Source organism: Daktulosphaira vitifoliae, unplaced genomic scaffold (assembly GCF_025091365.1).
Source record: "Daktulosphaira vitifoliae isolate Bord-2020 unplaced genomic scaffold, ASM2509136v1 Scaffold_5, whole genome shotgun sequence".
NCBI lineage: Eukaryota > Metazoa > Arthropoda > Insecta > Hemiptera > Phylloxeridae > Daktulosphaira > Daktulosphaira vitifoliae.
This window is the reverse complement of record NW_026099576.1, coordinates 1,594,529-1,615,397: the sequence shown is the minus strand read 5'-3', so window position 1 is coordinate 1,615,397 and position 20,869 is coordinate 1,594,529. Positions and strand designations below refer to the sequence as shown.

The 20,869-nt window shown below is 27.5% G+C and overlaps 1 protein-coding gene across 2 annotated transcripts; it reads left to right on the top strand.

The window, feature by feature from the left end:
* Positions 1-1,773: 1,773 nt before the first annotated feature.
* LOC126908362 (uncharacterized) lies at positions 1,774-19,468 on the top strand. 2 transcript variants are annotated; one of them, XM_050690361.1, is made up of 5 exons: positions 2,796-4,668; positions 5,018-5,078; positions 5,284-5,532; positions 14,700-14,792; positions 19,065-19,468. In XM_050690361.1, the coding sequence occupies exons 3-5, from the start codon at positions 5,345-5,347 to the stop codon at positions 19,279-19,281; spliced, it is 498 nt and encodes a 165-aa protein (XP_050546318.1). In that variant the 5' UTR covers positions 2,796-4,668; positions 5,018-5,078; positions 5,284-5,344; the 3' UTR covers positions 19,282-19,468. The 2 variants fall into 2 exon arrangements, 1 of the variants encoding a protein (XP_050546318.1); XR_007704753.1 differs by lacking the exons at positions 14,700-14,792; positions 19,065-19,468 and having other exon boundaries at positions 1,774-4,668; positions 5,284-5,518.
* Positions 19,469-20,869: the final 1,401 nt, after the last annotated feature.

The window sequence follows — 20,869 nt, the reverse complement described above, 5'->3', positions numbered from 1 at the left end:
CAGATTAGTAATTTTTTAAATTATATATTATATAATTTTTTAAATTAATTGTTTTCAAATTATTATTGATTTTGATTTTTAATATGTTAAAAGTAATCATTTTGAACCTACTTTTTTTTGTCCTTTAAAGTGAAAGTTTCAATAAAAAAAAAATGAATTTATTACCATAACTTTTAAGTTTGAAATTGACATTATTAAATAGAAAAAAATTAAATTGTTAAGATTAATATACAATCAGGAAATTTTATAATTACTATTTACAGTACATTAAACAGAAAAGTTTGATTTTTTTTTTACATTTTTATCGTAATAGATCACTTAAATAAAAATCATATTAATCATTTCTAATTAATTTTTGGTGTTTAAAAAGATTCTACAGTGGAAATATTCAGAATTTAATTAATTTTAATGATTATATATCTAAAAAAGCCAATAAAAAAAAGTTGTTAAAAAGATTTACTCAATTGAGCGTATTATAAAATTTGATTATAATTGTAAAAATCCAACGTTAAATTCAGGTGAAACTAAATATCATTTTTCTTTTAAATTTATGATTTATATAGCAACATGTTACAAAAAAATTGGAATATTATAGACTGGTAGTATCAAACACAAATAGAGTTAAAAAATTAATAAATTACAAAGTAAAATTATTTACTCTTGTAGTTAAATACTTTTATCATATCAAATCTAATTCGACAATAAATACTTTAAGAATATTAGATATTAATGATTTTAATTGTTTGTATGGAAAAAGCTGATTAAGCTACTTTTTATTTGAATAAGGAATATTTTTTCAATTTTTAAGGGTAATAACTTAAACTAAATACGAATTGTAATCATTTGGCGTATCGTTGAAAAAAGTAGGTCTAGGAGGGTTGGCAAAATAAATCGTATCCACAAAAAGAACCACATAGTAAAATATTAATATGGATATAAATTTCTTCTCACAAGGGGAGACTATAGTGATAGGATCCTTTATATTTAGTGAAGTTATTGAATCTTAATGAGATAAATATCAAATGATTCGAAAATTTTATTCTAACTCAAAAAAAAATGCAAATTATTAATAGCCACAGACGGATTTGAACCTCGTACCCTAAGCGTGATAGACAAAGGTGTTACCGATTCGGTAATATATCATAAATACATAACATCATCGAAACAGAGTTCCTCTATTTAAAATACAAAATAATTTGCAAGTGTAAGATAAAATCTACTTATTTACAGATTTATAAGGAACGCCCAAAGGCAGTGCGCCATTGAAATTAACTAATTAAAATAAAAAGCCTCAGCTTTCAAGATCATGCTAAGAAACACTATGCTGCTCCCTTTTACTTGGCTTTATAAAAAACCATTTTTCCCTGTCAAAACCAGTTCTTCTGGTAACTTCAAAATACACAAAATCTGCAACACTCTACTCAAGATTTTTACTCTTTGCGGCTTAGTCGTTTTTTTAATTAATTTTAACTTAAAATATTATTTAATTTAATGACTTTTCGTTTTAGTGAAACTTTTAAGTTTATTTGTTCATTAAAAATTTATTTTTCGTGTTGTGGAAATAAATGTCAATTAATACTTTAAATATCAAATTTTAAAAATAAGTTGATTTATTTTAATAATACATTTTTTTTTGTATTTATGTTATATTGAATTTAGTTATGCAAATTAATAATCATAGAGTCACTAATATTTTAATTTTAATTATTATTTATAAATTGGTAAAATTAACTATTCTGATGACAACATATTTTTAATCATTGGAGGAGACTTGATAATAATATCAATGATAAAATGAAGAGTTATGTAATTAAAAATACGAATAAATCTTTGAAAGGAAAATCCGATGGATCCATGACGATTAAATTCCCTATTATCATGATTTATGTTATCAATAATAGCCTTTTTATACCGCATTCTAATAAATATGTTACTTAATTTATTTAAAGTTATCTATTCTTATAATTATATTATAAACAGTTATTAAGTTAAAATTTAAATATTTCCTATTTATGCAATTTAACCTATGTCTTATCAATAGCCTATTTGGGTTAACAATATAAGGTCACATTAAAGTCTGATAAAATTGTCAAACAATCTGTTGAATATAACAATCTACCGTCTAACTACTTGAGTCACCTTTTTAAGAATTTATCTAATAATGAGTTAAACATATAGTATCCTTTAATTAAAAATATTTACATCAGTACTTTTTACTTTAACATTGGGCGTTAGTTACATTTTTTATACATATATTTCGACTGTAAAGTGAAAGTGACTTGGTGGCAAAAATAAATAGTTTCCCCCAAAAAATTACAATGTCATTTTATAATTTTAAATTAAATGTAATTTTATTGTTATTAGTCTGGGTAAATTTCACAGAAAGTATCGTGAAACGATGTTTTATTTGCCGTTCACGAGGTGAATTGGGAAGCTGTAAAGATCTCTTTAGATACACGAATCTCACAGAACTGAGTTTAGAGCCAGGTATTGGTGTGGAAACCACACCTTGTGCTTCTGGATGGTGTGGAAAAATAATTGAAACACGAGATGTAGATGCTAAAGAACAGGAATTTGATACAGCTATCCAGAGAATTTGTTTACAACGAGGACCTTCTGATGGTGAAGAACGTTGTGATGATACCATTTGGTCATACAAAAAAGTTTTTATGTGTTTTTGTCATGGTGATTTATGTAATGATGCATCTGCTTTATTATATAATAATTATTTATTAATATTACTGTTAGGAATTTATTTCTTGTTAAAAATGTAAAAAAATAATCATTATTTTTACTAAAAATAATTATTTAAGACAATAATAATTTGAATATATGTATCATTTTTTAAATTTTTTATTTGAATATTGAATCTATAGTTTTTTATGTTTTTAATTATAGATCAATTTAATAATTAACAGTTTGTTGATGATATCTAAGAGGCTAATAATACTTAAATAAATTTAAGTAGATTTACTACAAGATCATATTTTTAAGTTATTCAACTCTTACTCATAATCAAACAAATTTTAAAGTTAATTGAATATTACAAAAATCATCTTTTAAATAACATTTTTATCATTCAGGTTCTATTTTCCTTTTATTTTTTTAATAATTTAGACATTTATCAGGAATTTTTTCAAAAATTTGTATTTCAGTAGAGGATCAAGGCAATAGGGTTATAGGTGTCATTAACTCCCTCCCAGACAGAGCTGTTTTGGTAGTTATTTCTTTCAACAAGTCAAGTAGAGTTACTTTAATTAAAAACTATATTAATTTCTAAAATATTCCAAATTTCTAACTTAGCTAAAAAAAAAATAGTAACATAGTTTAGATTAGTAGTTACAATTTATATTAATGATGATTTAAAAGTAAATTAAACAACTGATATTTTGATTGAATGTCCTAAGTAGGTACATAATAATCTTGACTCCTTGGAATATCATCTTTTACTTTATTAAATCATTAATAATAAAAGTGTAACAAAATAGAATTTATATATGAATGCGGAACATTTTTTCAGGAAGGGTACTAAATATGTAAATGTGTATGCATTATAATATAATTTATTATAAAGAATTTTAATTTGGAGTTTGTTTTAGCAAATTTTTTTTTATATTTTAAATGTAGAGTAACCATTTAAGCTGGGTTTGATGGTATATTATATATAAATTTGTAAATTATTATTAACAAATTATATTAAAATAAATATACATCCTTATATTTTATTCATAACAGGTGTATTTTAAACTAGTAGATTAGGTACCAAATTAAAATTAGAGACTTTCTCTTTCTTTTTCCTAGCCTTAATCCAAACTACTTGGGGTCGGCCACCCTCATAGAAAAAATTGAAACATAAAATAAAACAAAAAAAATAAAACATCATTTGTTCTTCCATCACCTCATCTCTTTTCAAAATACTTCCTTGTCTATTTCATCACATCTTACTTGTGATGTATAGGCACTTATTACATTCAACACTTTTTTCTTAATTTATTTGACAACTTTATTTTTCATCTCCTCATCTATTATTATCCTTACACCGTTCTTTTTATTAACCTGAGTATATTATTTTATAACCCTCACCAATTTCCCTTGCTTTCTCTCCCTTCCACTTAGTTTCCTACACACAACAAATGTTCACTTTTCTCCTCTTCAATACTTTTACTATTTATCTACTTCTACCAGTCAACATTCAAAGTACCTATTCTTACTTACTATATAATACTATAATATGTTATAATACTTTTCCTCGGTAAACATTCCGATGTTTTAATATATTAATGTCCCACTAAATCTAATTTCTTGAAATTATGTTTCCTAATTTTTACGTTTCTATCAATATTTCTATACTGTTAAATATTTTACCATAAAAAAAATCATTCCTATCTTATATATTCCCGAATCGTACGAGAGCCTGTTATTGCAACTAGACCAACAAGTGTTATCATAATGTATTAATTGTTATCGGATTGATATTAACTTTACGTGATTGATAATAGAAATATCTTTTTTTACCAAAATTTTGTTTTGTAATTAGATATCATATCTTTAACGTCGTATGCCGTGACACAATGTTATTATTTGTATTTTTTTAAAATAACAAAATTCAATATAGCAACAAAAATTATAAAATAATTAGTATTATAATAAAACTTTCTTTATAATCTGGTTTGTTCTTTAAATGATTTTAGAAAATTATTATTTATATTTGACCCAATTTGTCATTATTCTTATTTAATAAAAAAAAAAACCATGTTACAGAGATAAATACCTAATAATACTTTTAATTTGTCTAACATAGTGAATGTTTGATTTATTCATGTTAACAATTTCTATTAAATTTTATAATTTTAAATTGGTTTTAATTTATGGCCAATATTAATTACTAATATATTTATGACTTATAAAAATTAGTGTCATTTAAAATAATACAGTAACTATTCAAATATTATTTCAAAATAACTATTAGTTTTATGCTTTGTAAAAATGTCTTTAAATTTGTTGTATATTATAATAGGTTACATCACAAGTGAATGAACACTTAAGTTTTTAACTGATATTTGTATAATCTGATTGTGGTGAGTTGTGTGATTAATAGTTTTTGACAAAAAAAATTGAATTTAGTCCTACTATATTATGATTTTTCATGCAATATCATTAATTATTCATTCACTTTAAAATTGTGATGTTAAACAATATAATCGTTCATTCAATGGTGAAGTCACCTTATATAACATTTTCATAAAAATAAAGTGATCTATTATTAATTATTTTTGATTTCAGCTAGAAATATACTTAATGAATTGAAAAATGTATTGTAAACTACTGAATTCATTTTTCATGTATGTATGAAAAAATGAATAATGTTGACAATCTAAATGAAATGTCCATGCATTCTTCAAGATCTATTTCAGACGTAAACTGTATGCCACCTTCTTTGCCTGTAGGATTAACATCATTATATTCATTATGCAAAAGAATATATCCTGACCAATGTAACCCATTACAAGCAACTACTGTTGTTAAATATTGGTGAGTATTTTTAATTTATGAATATAATGTCAAATATAAAATGCTTAGACCTCACCACCTCCCCAATCTCTAAAACAATACCTTAAATCTGTACGAAAGATGATAAATTTCCTCAAGGCTATCGAACTTTTTGACTTAATATAATATCTGTATAACTTATGTGCTAATGACCAATTTTTATTCACTTTCTATGTTAACCTAATCTAATTGTTTAAGTTAGTATTTTATTGTGATATACACTTGATATACATATAATCACCCCCAATGGCCTTTATTAATGCAGCCTTTATTTTAATATAAAAAAAAAAATTCTTAGAATAAACAAAATATAAATTAAAATATTTTTAAACTAATGTATCGATATTTAAATTTAATTAAAAATTCTTGTTTTAACATAATAGTGTAGCTAGGGTTCTTTATAATGTTAATAGATAGAACAAATTCAAATTATTAATTTTTATTTTTAGTTATGTAAAGATTGATTTACTTATCATAAATCATTTGATTTCTTAAAAAAAAAAAAAAATGAAATTATTAAAATAATAAAATTTAAATAAAACTATGAGTATAATGTATATATAAATGTAATTACTTGTTTTATTAGTGCAGTATCATCAAGTTACTGATTAAAAATTAAATTAAATTAAACTTACAAGAACTAAAAAATTGTTAAATAAATAAAATAAAAAATAAATCATAGTATAAAATAATAAATTTTACTTTATATATTATTATATATTATTATACCATTATTATAATGGTATAATACTAGTACCAGAAGATTTATATCACCCAGCATTAAACATTACCCTTCCAGCATGTACTACTCTGCCTTCTTGTGATAGTAGCCATTCTTTCTATAACTTTCGTAAGGTGAACTATGATATTATCCAATTATTTATTTCATCATTTGATTGGAGTTCTACATTTCTCCTCCAAGATGCTGATTCGGTTGTAAATTTATTTTATGATGCTTTGCACAAATCCGTCATTGATTTTGTTCCTCAATGCTATTATAAAGATTCGTCATATCCTTCATGGTTTAATAAAGATCTTAAGTGAACACTGATACTCAAGAAAAAAGCACATGCAATATATAAGTCTACTTTAAATATGTCGGACTATAAAGAATTCTCGTTTTTCCGTGCAAAATATAAATTTGATTCCAAAAAATGCTATTGCGACTACGTTACGTGTGCTGAACTTTTACTTAATGATAATCCTCAAGAATTTTGGAAATTTGTAAACAACAAACGTTCTAGTAATACCATACCCAAAGTTATGTCATTAAATGGTAATAGTACTTCTAATGAACAGGAGACAGCTAATTTGTTATCAAATAATAATTCTTCTGTTTATTCTACAGATCATAATGAGGTTGACATAGAAAAATTGGGTATCTTTACTTATGACCTACCAAATAATGTTACTTTTACTATTGATGAAATTTTCCAAAGCCTTTCAAATCTTCGTGGCAACTGGTCCATTGGACTTGATGGCCTCCGCCGGATCATTCTTATTTGAGCTAAGGTCAGCTTTGACGATCTACTGTTGATACTATTTAGACGATCACTTGATGAGGGTATTTTTCCGACGTTATTTAAGTTTAGCTCAGTTATACCGGTTCATAAATCAGGCTTTCCGTCTATAGTTTCTAACTACTATCCAATCACATTTATCAAAAATATTTGAGTCATTAGTCTTAAAAGCCATCTAACCTTCTATAAATAGTGTGATTATGGAAGAACAGCATGGCTTTCGCCCAGGTCATTCAACCACCATAAATAATCTCTTATTCTGTAATTATATTTTCGACTCATTTCAGAATAGTTCTCAAGTGGATGTAATATATACCGATTTTAAAAAATCTTTTGATTCAGTAAATCATAATGCTCTTATTAGTGTTTTAGGTAAATCTGGTTTAGGTGAACCTCTCTTATCTTGGTTTAAATCCTATTTTCATGACCGATATCAATGGGTTAAGGTATTTGGTATAAAGTCTATACTATTTTTAGCCCCTTCTAGTGTTCTACAAGGGGGTCATCTATCTCCACTTTTATTCTCCTTATTTATTAATAGTGTCACTCAAATCCTACGCCACTGCCACATTCTCTGTTTTGCTGATGACATCAAGTCATATATGCGAGTATCTACAATTGACAATTGCTTAAAGTTACAAGCTGATTTTGATTTTTTTTTTAAATGGTTTAGTGCATTAGGATTAACACTCAATATCTCCAAATGTTAGGTTTTCACATTTCATAGGATAAAATTTCCACTAGTTTTTTCTTATAGCCTTGACATAAATAATATCCGACGTCAAACTGATTTTGCCATGGACCTTGGATAAACGTTACGTTTTAACCTTGACCCTAACCCACACATTAATTATATATGCTGTAAGGTGTTTAAAGTACTTGGTGTATTATTTAGACTGGCAAAAGACTTTAAGCTAAACATTGCTATTAAAAATGTATACTGTGCTCTTGTACGACCAATACTGGAATATGGTTGTGTTGTTTGGAATCCTCATGCAGCAAAAAGTTTGTTGCAGATTGAGCGTGTTCAGCATACATTTTTGCGTTTTGCCAGTTTCCTACTAAAAGTTCTATGTCCACCTCACGACTATACTCCAATAGCTTCTCCTTCTGGCTGAACGACGATATGTTGCAGGCATCAGGTTCTTAGAAAGATTAATTATTGGTAATTTTGAGTCCTCTGAACTTCTTTCACTAATTTATTTCAAGATTCCACAGTGTTCTACCCAAACTTATACTCCCTTTTTTGTCCCGTATGCTTCCATCAATTATTTAGTGAATGATCCATTAAGGTGTTTAATGTCTTGTGCCAATAAGGACATTCATTTCATTAATTCGTTATTTAACACTTAGTTCTAAAAATATTAAATATCTAAAATTTTTGTTACTTTGTCCACAAGTTATTGTGGATTTTTTATTGTTTTGTACTTAAAAATTGTAATGTTTGTATAAATTGTACATATCTATTTGAAAAAGGGCCCTACTCGTTGAATTATATAAAATAAAATATTATTTTATATTTTTGTTTATTTTATTTATTCATTATACTCTTAGTTTTATTTAAAAATTAACATAAATTTAGAATCATTCAGTTGCATACAATTCTGGATTATTCCTTTTATTAAGTATTTTATGTATGCATCTATTCTTTGTAAAATGGTTTTAATTCTATTTTTAATCGGAATTATCTTATTGATTTAATAAGTTAATAAAATTATTTTTTTTTTAAACTTCATATTTTTGTTTAATATAATTAAATAGTTTTGATTTTTAAAAGTTAAAAACATTTATCAAGCACTATAAATTTTTTTTGAAGCAGTATATTGCAATTAATACTTGAAAATATAGGTTGAGGGGAATTATGGTTTTTGATAATAATATTATATCATAATATATAGGTGTTCAAAAAGTAAGATAATTGGGTAATTGTTAACGAGAACAATAGAAACCTGTTTCCTTACTTACTAAACATCTATGTAATATATAGCACAACAAATAAAAATATAAATTTTTTGTGCCAAACAATATGATAGAAAATTCCAAATGATGTCGATGATTCCAATCTGGTTTTAGAATTTTCTGATTAATTTTAGTTTTTGAAATAATCTCTATTGAAAATGACGTAATTAATTATTTAATAAAAAATTATTTAAAAATCTCCATCTAAAACATTAATGGTCTATATTATTTAAGAGTTACTTGCGAAATTTGAGATATATCTGAAGTTTAAACCACTACTACACATGAATTTTAAAGTTGATTTGACGGTAATTTTACAAAAAAGAAAATTGAACTGTTTCCTATAACTTTTTTACTTAAACCTATAATTATAATTTTTTTATGGCTGATAGATAAATTTATAAGGATTTTAAAAATGAAATTTTTATGTTTTTAGTGTAACCAAATATTGAAATAATCTCTGTTAACAGTGAAAAAATGAAAAATTTTTATAATATTGGTATTATCACGTTATTTTTATAAAAATGATCTTTTATGCTAAAATTAAATATAATTTAAAATAAATATGTTACACAATCTTATTAGTTTTTGATGGAAAAAAAAATTATTTAATTAGATTTCATATATTATCATTATATGATATATAATATATATACATTTTTTTTTTTTTTTTTAAAGGCTTTGTATAGGCCATCAAGGCCCTTTGCTGCAACTTCCATCGTTCTCTATTCTTTGCCATCTCTTTCGGATCTTCTACTCCTAACAACCTTAGTCTTGATATACACAGTCACTTCATTGTTGTCTCGGTCGGCCGAGGGGTCTCTTTTTGTATGGTTTCCATGAGGTTATTTTATTTAGTATTTTTCCTTCAGTGCGCCAAACATGTCCTGCCCATCCGATTCTTTTGCTCTTCATTACTGCTACTATGTCCGGTTGGTTGTATAGTTCATATACGTCATCATTAGTTCTACGCTCATATTCATTGGTTTCCTTATTCTTTTTGGGGCCAAAAATTTGTCTTAGAATTTTCCTTTCAAATATTGCTAGCTTTTTTTCATTCGTTTTTGTCTCACATGCGTATAAAGCAATAGGCCTGCACAAGTACTTTATACATTGTTATTTTCGACCTTTTTGAGAGGATTCTAGACTTAAAGAGTGATTTTAACATTCCAAGACATCTATTAGCTGCAGTTATTCTTCTTTGTATTTCATTGTGTCCCCCATTGGTTGTGTCCAGACCCACTCCAAGGTATTTAAAAGTTTCTACCTTTCAAATCTCATTTTTCCTACTACTAATTCTGTTTGGTTGTGAAATCTTCGTGATAATATCATGTATTTTGTTTTGCTTTCATTGATTATTAATCCCATCTCCTTACTTTTTTTCATCAAACTTGATGTTGTCATTTTTAGATTTGTTTCTGATTCAGCTACTATCATAATATCATCTGCGTATGCTACTATAGTTACTTCTGTGTTTTCATGAATTTTAACCCCTGTGTTGATTTCTAAGACAGATTTTACTACATATTCTAGTGCTATATTAAATAGTATAGGAGATAGTGCATCACCTTGTCTTAAACCATTTTCTACATTGAATTCTTCCGACCTTTGCTGATCTAATCCTACATTTAGAAATTGTATTACAAGTTTGTATTAATTTTACCATTTTCTCCGATATTCCAAATTTTAGCATCACAGCCCACAAGGATTCTCTGATGATTGAGTCATAATCTTGTTTATAGTCAATGAAAAGGATAAATAAGTCTTGATTGAATTCGTAACTTTTCTCCAAAAACAGTTGTTTTGCTATGTGAATTTGGTCCAATGTAGATTTTCCTTTTGTGAATCCTGCTTGATATTCTCCTACTATTTCTTGTGCATAGGGTATTAGCCTGTTTAATAATACATTTGATAGTATCTTGTACGCTGTACAGAGTATAGATATTCCCCTGTAATTTCTGCAATCCAACACATCTCCCTCCCATCAACGCATCATATTGGATATAAGATAGAAGTATTCCATTGTACTGGCAATGTTTCTTCCTTCCATATTTTTCGAATTATATTTCCCATCCGTTGTACTAAAGCTTGACCTCCTTTTTTTAGAAGTTCTGAGGCTATATCATCCTCTCCTGGCGATTTTCCATTTTTGAGCATTTGTATGGCTCTATCTACCTCTTCATCTGTTGGTTCGATCAGATCTTGTTTTATTATAACATCTGGTTCAGGTACTACTGTTTCCCTATTTTTCTTGTTTAGTTATTCTGCAAAGGTGCTTTTAAATTTATCGACTATTTCGTTCGGGTTTGTTATTATTGTTCCATCATCGTTTTTTACCATAGTTGTCCTCTGTTTGAAACCTATCTTAATCTCGTTCGCTCCTCCGAAGAAAATTTCTGGATTACTCCTGTAATTGCTTTCAATTTGTTCAATTTTATGTTTTTCCCATTGTCTTTTTTCTGTTCTCAAGGTCTTTTTTGCTTCTCGTTGCATCTTAGCCAGTTGGATTTTATTTTCTTCCTTTGGATCTCTTAGCATTATGAGGTGAGCCCTATCTCGTTCTTCTAAAGCCTTCTTGCAGTCAACGTCAAACTATTTATTCTTTTTCTTTTCTTTCTTTTTGAAACCCAGTGTTTCCTTCGCTGTGCTATTTAATGTTTGTTCTAAGTTTGTCCATAGAATTTCGACATTATCTTCCGTTGTTTCTTCTTGTCGTTGTATATTTTGTGCAATATTTTCTCTGAAGTTCTTGACTTTTTCTAGATTTTCTAATTCTTTCATATAAAATTGCTTTTTAAACATTTTTTCTTCCCTCTTTCTAACTCCTAATCTTATTTTGATTTTGGCCTTCACTAAGAAATGGTCCGAACATCCACTTACTCCCCTGTAACTTCTTACATCCGTTATATATCTTCTTCTTTTTGCATCAATAAGTACATGGTTAATTTGGTTTTTAACCATTCCTTTCGGAGACACCCAGGTTTCCTTATGAATTTTTTTACATAAGGAAAACAAGTGCTACTAATTGTCATGTTTGATGCTAAGGCTAAAGTTATTAGCCTTTCTCCATTGTCGTTAAACGTTTCGTGTAAACTTTCTTTTTCAATGGTCCGTTTGAGAGTTGGTTCCTTTCCAATTTTGGCATTAAAGTCTCCAAGCATTATTTTTATATGATTATTTGAAATTGTGCTATAGACTCTTTCTGTATCTTCATAAAATTCACTTTTTTGGTCTTCATTCATGTCTTCCGTAGGCCCATAACAGTTAACTAATATTATTTTAAACCATCTACATTGTATTTCTAGGTAGCAAATTCTATTATTGATGGCTTCAAATCTCTTAACATTTTGTAGTACTTGATCACTTACTATGAAGCCAACTCCTTTCTCATGTTTGATTCCTCCACTGTAGAATACTGTATGTTTCTTTGTCTTAAGGTGTCCTGTGCCAGTCCACCTTACTTCTTGAATAGCCGTAATCGCCAATCTATATCGCTCAAGGTCCGATAAGACTGTTGTCAAAGCGCCGATCCTGTAGAGAGACCGCACATTCCAAGTTCCGATTGTTAAGTCCGTTAATCTATTATACATCCGAGGCATGGTTAGCTGTTTCTTAACAATTTTTTTTTTATGCATGGGGTCGTTGGCTTTACGGCAACCCCGTTAAAGGAGAATCCTACACCATGTGTGGTGACGGAGGGCGTGGACAGGCTTCAGTATCACGATCTTAGTGATTACATACTTACCTGAGACGACATCTGATGTCCTTCAGGCTACCCGTCCACATAACTGGAGTCCGTGGGATTGTCACACCCGTTACCCATATGGGTACCCCATGCGGTATATATATATGTATATCATTATTGGGTATACAATCTAATTAATACTTAAAATACACTTTTTTTTTGTTCATTCTTAGATTACTTGTATAAAATTATTATGTCACTGGTTATAGTATTTTAGTATTATTTCAACAGAGTAATATAGTAGTTTAGAAACTCATAATATCAGACACTAGAAACTTTTTTTTTTTATAATATTTATGCAAAGATCTATATAAGTTTTAAGATTGACACAAAGAAAAAACATGTTTTTCAATTAAAAATACTAATTAATAAAAAAATATGTAGGTAAAGAAAATTTAATAACTGCTTCAGATTAAAAACTGACGAGCTATGAGAATTACATGTTAAACAGTCAACTAAATTTAAAATGTATACCTATTAAAATCATTCTGACTAATTGATTGACTTTATATTATTGTTAACTGTCAACTCATTATTGCGAAAATGAAAAGCTGGAAACTGAATCACTATGACTAATAACTGAAAGTACAAAAAAAAAATAGAATCGTCAACCAATGCTCAATAAAATACAATAAATATAAAATCAATTTTAAATAAATATAATTTGAAAACTCGTATAGCAATTTTATATGAGATATTTTTCAAAAAATAAGAAAAAACTAATGTTTTTTAAGTTTTAATTGTATTTTATACCTCTATAAATGATAATATATGAAATCTAAATAAATAATTTTTTTCAGCATCGAAACTAAAAGGACTGTGTAACATATTTATTTTAAAATATATTTAGTTTTTTGAATTATAGATAGTTTTTATAAAAATATTGTCATGTGACATTAATTGAACTAACCAGGCTGCTTTGCTTATAAGAGCTTATAACATAAATAAATAGGATAAATAGTGAAAATTTATTAGAAAAAAATATGTAATTAATTTTCTGTTAAAAATGTTAAAATTGTATTGTAATAAGAATTGTTTTAACATTTTACTAAGATGAATTGAAAAATAATAGCTGTAAATAATTTGTGATTATTTTTATTTTTTAAAGTTATTTTAGTTTTTAAAAACAATATTTTTTGCCTAAAATTCTCTTTATTATTGAGGCATTAACAATAGAACACTTGGTCTAAAAAAAAAAAAATGTTCTCTTGTGGCTTGGGTTTCAATTAGAAAACTATTGAAGTAAAAATAAATTCTAGTGATCTAATGATTACTAGGTGATTTTTTACTAAGATTGTTTTAAAAATATTGTTGGACACTACTAGAGTCTATAAAATGGTCATGAAAATTTGATGTGTAACCAAATTATGTGTCATAGATTAATTTGTATGTTCTTAACTAAAATATTATAGGAATTTGTATGTGTAAAAGCTTTGACTGAAATTATATCAGTGATGTTATGTATCCTGATTATTGAGATTAAACCAAAATTATTATATAAGAGTTTAATTTAATTCTTTCAATTTTTGGCTAGATAACCAAAATAGTTTGTAAAATCACTATAAATTATGCAGGAATAATTTTAGATGTATTCATGCCTTGAATTTTATTCTTTTAAGGTAAAAAAATTGCAACCTTCAGTCTACATTTTATTTTGGTACTAACTTTAGAAACTAAGAAAGAAGTAATTATATCTTTGAAGTTTTGATGCAACTAGAAGGTTGTTAGGGGGGTTAGCTAGCTCCATGAATTTGGTAAATTATATTTGTTTTTTAAAAATGATATGAGAAAAATTAAATTTAGCACCCAATATTATTATTATAGTTGAATTATATTCTGAAAATGAGTTAAAAAAGACACCATAAAAATGCATACATGGATATGAATTCCTAATATAGTGAAGGTATTTGTTTAATTTATTTTAGGTTAGGTGGACCCGATCCATTAGATTATATTAGTATGTACAACAATCCAGGAGATCGAACAATAGGCATTCCATCACATTGGCATTATATTAGGTATTTATGAATAAATTATTTTTTATTTATATGACTTGGTTAGTTTTAAAAAGAAGACTTTAATATACTGTTCCCTTGAATAATACTATGGTATAATTTTCAACTTTGAATTTTTACATTTGTTTCACATTTTATGGTAAAAATATTCGATAGTTTCACAATATATTTGAATAGTTTTAAAAACTATTCGAAAATGTTTATTATAAACTAATCGGTTGTATAAACACAATTCGAATAGTTAATCGATAGTTTAAAATATTTGAAAATGCCCATCATTAATTTTTACTATTATTAATTGTATAATAATTTATTTTAAGTATTCGTTAATTATCTTTTTTATAATTAAGGCAATTTTAATATCCAAAATAACCAAAATTGTATTGAAAAAAAACACTATACTAACACATAAATATGAATGTAAAAACAAAAATTAACAAGTAATTTGATTATCAAATATGATATATTCGATTGTTGTTGTCGATAATACAATTCTATTCAAATCATTTCTATGTGTTGTATCTGCGTTATTTGAAAAGTGGTGTGTTAATTGATTTAAAATATGAATTTAGTCCTAATATATTTAAAAACATTTAAAAAGTGACAAACATATAAAAGGCTTTGTCTGATATTAAAATCAAATTAATCGAATACAGCAACAGTTATTTAAAAAAATTAGTAATAGAAAATCATCATTCAACAAAGATTTGTGTGAGGCTCTTATTTCCGCTAACATTCCTTTAAATAAATTAGAAAATCGAAAATTAAAAGCATTTTTGGAATTGTATACAAAAAATAAAATTCCGAGCGAATTTACGTTGCAAAAAGGATACGTATAATAAATTTATAATGAAACTATTAACGATAAAGGAAAACAGACAATAAAATTTGGGTCAGTATCGATGAGACGACTGATGTAGAGGGTCGTTACATTGCGAATGAATGAATAGTTGGTATTCTTGATGAAAGTTGCGCAAGCAAAATTTTTTTACTAAATTCGGATGAACTAGAAAAAGCTAATCACTCCACAATTAACAAACTTTTTGACAAATCCATGAATTTATTATTAAACAGCTGGTATTAAACATGACAATGTACTTTTATTTTTATCTGATGCTACACCTTACATGGTTAAATCAGGAGAAGTGTGTAACGTCACAAATTCGTAGGTGGACCGTTTATGATTTTTTGTTATGTCTACTTATTTATTTTATCGCGCGAAAGAACCTTTTTCTGACACAGCGGTGTCAACCACTCATTATTTTGCCACTGACCGCTAGATAAGGCGATAAAAGAGAAATATAATTAAAATCGAATTGTTTATCAGTATTGATCCCTTCCAAAAAGACTGGCCGTTATCGATTTGAAATTGCCGTTAGACAGGTGTTGACTCTTCTCTATTTTTTCTTCTGTCATTGACCGTGCTAGGGTGCACACATTTATTGTTTTATTGACATTTTTTTTTCAATGATGGAGTAGAGCCGCCAACGGCGAACGGCCAGGTCTTTTCGGCGAAGCATCCAGACTAGTGATGTGCAAATTCCCAGGAATTTTATGATGGGAAAATTTCCGGAACATTCCTTATACCGGGAATTTATCGGGAATATTATAATTTTATTAAATTTTGTTCATATTTATTAATTTTGTTTCAATATTTAACTAAACTTATAGCTGTAAATGGTCCATGGCCTATATTTTATACACAAAAATATTATTGGAGAAAAGTAAGACATTTGTGTAATAATTAGTAGAATTATTCTAAAAATATTTGATTTGATTAGGATTTAGGTACCTATAAATTTATCAATATAATGAAATTATGTACTAAAGGTTCAGTTGTTGATGCAAAGAATTGACTATAAGTAATTATTTAAACTGCTTGTATATATTTACATTAAACTAAATATGAAATTTTATGTTGAAACATTAGGAATTTTAAATATTTTATAACTAATTATAATTTTTGATTCTGTTATACTTTTCACTGTTTATATTTCAAATTAACTGTATGCTATGAATCATTTTATAGGCATCATAGTCTATGATGCCTATAAAATGCTTAACCAAATTACCAAATTTAATACGTTATTTTTTGTTCACATTTTCCAGGTTTTTCAAAAGTAATAAAAGCAAAGGATAACTTTATTAACATAAATGTTTACTTATAAATGTAAATAACAACAAGATAACTTATTTCTTTTTGTTTTAAATACTCATTAAAGAAATCATTGTCACTGTCACTAGGACACCACTCTTCATCGTCGGACGAAATTAAACCATCAATTGACATTGAATTTTCATCTGACACAATTGATATATTAAGTGTATTTTTATCCATTTCATTAGGTTCACGGGGTTCGCCTTCATAATTAACATAAGTAACTTTTTTATTCTATTCTATATTTTGTCTCCAATAATGGGCAACAAAAGTTATTTTTGAAGCATTTGATGTTGTTAAACGGTTCCTTTTTTTGTGTGAATATTTGAGAATGTGCTAAATGAACGTTCAGTGGTTGCTAATGTAGCAGGAACAATTAATATTTTTTTTGCAATACATAAATGAGTACTTGAACAAAAACTATTTCACCATGTTAAAGGACTTATTTTCTCCACACATTTCCAAATAAAATTATTGCTTCATATATCTTGTCGAGATCTGTAATTTGCTATATCAGCTATTATTTGAGCACCATCCATTTTAAGAGAATCAGTCATATTATTTTGTATAGATATCATTTGATCAATAAACTCAATAGCTTTTAATACTTCTGAATTTGATAAATTACACCCTTGAGTTTTGGGATCCAACAAAGATGCAGCTAAGTGTAGAGGTTTAATAGTATTTAAATGTCTTTCTTTAAACTTATTCAGTATTATTTGCACTTTTTTAGTAGAAATAATCAGTGATTCTGAGATATAACTACAAAAAGTATTTTGAATTTCATAAAAAGCATCAAATACATGATTAATTATATTGCTGTCCCCTTCTAAAATTGTAATCCATTTTACAATAGGGTTAAGTAAATTAATAAGTTTATCGATTTTAGTCCAAAATACAGCATCATCTAAAATTAATTTGTTTCTGTTTATTCCTATCATAGAAGAGCCAACAACATGAACAGCTAATGTTTGTAATGATAATTTACATTTTTTCATTGAAGTTAACTAGTCTTTCGTTAAAATAAGACAAACAATTCGAATATTTTTACTTGCCGGCATTTTCAAAGTATTTTGAAAAGTAAAATAACAAATAAAATCACTGTGAAAAACGATACTACTATAATCAATTTTAATCTAAGCCCTAATATATTGCTTATCAATAATATGTTGATAAACATATCAGTGTAATCAAGATATAAATACAATAACGTTGTCTCTTTCACTAGCACTGCCATACTTTAGTAATTATAATAAATAAAATGTATTAGTTCTTATTAAAGAAATATTCCCGAGTGGTAATAGAATATTTCCGGAATATTCCTCATTCCCAGGAACGTTCCCTGGGGAATATTTCTTGTGGTATATCACTAATCCAGACCATCGGATGGGTCTCTTCGGAGACCGGGTATCGTTTTTTTTTTTTTTATATATTATATTTATGTAATGAGCTATATTTTATTTCATTTTTATTTTATCATAAATTAACTTAATTTTGTTTATGTGTGGAGAGCATGTGTTTCCCTTTTCTTCTAGCCAACGCTAAGGAGCGAGTGTCCAGACCGCTCCTGGTGTTTTTCATTAATTTTCGATTAACATTAACGGATGTGTTCCAATACCGTCCGTGATGTTTGTAATACTATTTGTTTTTTTGTTTAAATATTTTATTTTATTTTTGTTGCCTTTATTTGTAGACATGGTTTTTGATCATTCGCATTTTTGTCCATGTTTAACTTAATTTTCTTTTTTTTAACAATTAAATTAAATTTCCTTATTAATTTCAACTGTAATATTTATTTTATTTTATTGAGTAACTTAATTACTCGCGTGTATTTTATCCCTATTCCTTAATATAGACACGGGCTACGGTATGTTTTACATATCAACCACATACAACTTTGATTGTCATAATTGTGTTTAATAAACCACGAGGTATTATAGTAATTTATACATAAAACGACTTATAAACTTAGATTATACTTTTAATTAACTTAAAATCAAATTCCACCTATGGTCCGGTAATCATATCTGATAGGTGTGACACCTCGCCTAGGCGGTGGCGACCCTTGCTACTATAGCTAGTCGTTATGCAAGTGGCAAACCATGTTGTTGTTACAGGCCAATATATAAAAGCCCACTTGCAAGTGCTAAAAAGTCTTTACTCGAAAATGATTCACGTAACATGTGTTATACAAGGCATCATAGAGTCGCAGAAGAAGTAAGAAGTCAATTTCATGCCGTAGATAAAATTATTTCAAGTGTGAAAAAAATATTCAGAAAAGCACCAAGTCGTTTACTTTTATTTAAAGCGAAACGCCAAATCTTACCATCATAGCCAATTATAACTCGTCGGGGAAGTTGGATTAACGTGGCAATTTATTATTGCGAGAATTTCGAGATAATACAGTTAGGCCAGTCAACAAAGGAATAATTTTAGCAAATGGCGGAAAAAATTCCCAACCAAATTTTTTTTTTTTTTAAAGTTGAATTATGTATATGTATAATGACATACTAAAAGTCCTTATCGATTGGACTTGAGCTTTTTTTTTACAGCCTCGCAAAAGTTCAAAAATATGAGCTTTTTTTAATTTTCTCAAAAAATATTTTACTTACAAAAAAAAGTTTCGTACAAAAGTTGTTTAAAAGACAATTATAAACAAAAAAATTATCTTATATTTTTTCATTTAAACAAATATTTTTCGAGTTACATTACATTTAATATGAGTACTAAAATTTATTTTCCAATTTTTTTCATTTTACGGTTACTTTTTATCATGTTATACTTACATTAGACACAATGTTATAAATGTTATATGTGTGTATGTGTGATTTTATTTATTTATAGTACCATTAAAGTGTAGTGTATATTAAGATACAACCGATAGAGTAGGTAATTGATTTGACGCTATATTGTTTAAACCGAACTAAACGCTAAATTGTACATTCTCAAACAATAATTATATTATGTCAATTGCCACCGGAATTTCTGCTAATCTTTTTCTTTTTCTTTGCCTTAATCCCAACTACTTGGGGTCGGCCACCCTCATCCTAAACTTCCATTTGACAACACGATCTTCCACATCGTCTATGCTCACATCAGCTGTCCTCATATCGCATTCAATAGTATCCCTCCATCTCTTTTTTGGTCTTCCTCTACCTCTTCTTTCTTCAACATTCATTTCTATAACTGTTCTTACAGCTTCCGATTCTTTTATCCTCTTAACATGACTAAATCATCTAAGTCTATTTACTCATCTACATTACACACATTCCTGTTCTATTCTTTTGTCAAATGCCCAACATTCTGAACCATTCATCATAGCTGATCTCACTACAATCTTATAGAACTTACCTTTCAGTCTCATTGGAGTTCTTTTATTGCATAACACACCAGACGCTTCTTTCAACTTCAACCACTTGCACTTAATCCTGTGTCTTACATTCAAAAACGGTGGTATTGACGANGTGTCTTACATTCTCGTCAATACCACCGTTTTTGAATGTAAGACACAGGATTAAGTGCAAGTGGTTGAAGTTGAAAGAAGCGTCTGGTGTGTTATGCAATAAAAGAACTCCAATGAGACTGAAAGGTAAGTTCTATAAGATTGTAGTGAGATCAGCTATGATGAATGGTTCAGAATGTTGGGCATTTGACAAAAGAATAGAACAGGAATGTGTGTAATGTAGATGAGTAAATAGACTTAGATGATTTAGTCATGTTAAGAGGATAAAAGAATCGGAAGCTGTAAGAACAGTTATAGAAATGAATGTTGAAGAAAGAAGAGGTAGAGGAAGACCAAAAAAGAGATGGAGGGATACTATTGAATGCGATATGAGGACAGCTGATGTGAGCATAGACGATGTGGAAGATCGTGTTGTCAAATGGAAGTTTAGGATGAGGGTGGCCGACCCCAAGTAGTTGG

Bases quoted from the DNA above. Each gene is read 5' to 3' on its own strand.
- LOC126908362 (XM_050690361.1), top strand. From the start codon at position 5,345: ATGTATGAAAAAATGAATAATGTTGACAATCTAAATGAAATGTCCATG. The intron at 5,533-14,699 runs GTGAGTATTTTT...AATTTATTTTAG, and splicing joins ACTACTGTTGTTAAATATTG to GTTAGGTGGACCCGATCCAT. The intron at 14,793-19,064 runs GTATTTATGAAT...TTGTTGTTACAG, and splicing joins TCACATTGGCATTATATTAG to GCCAATATATAAAAGCCCAC.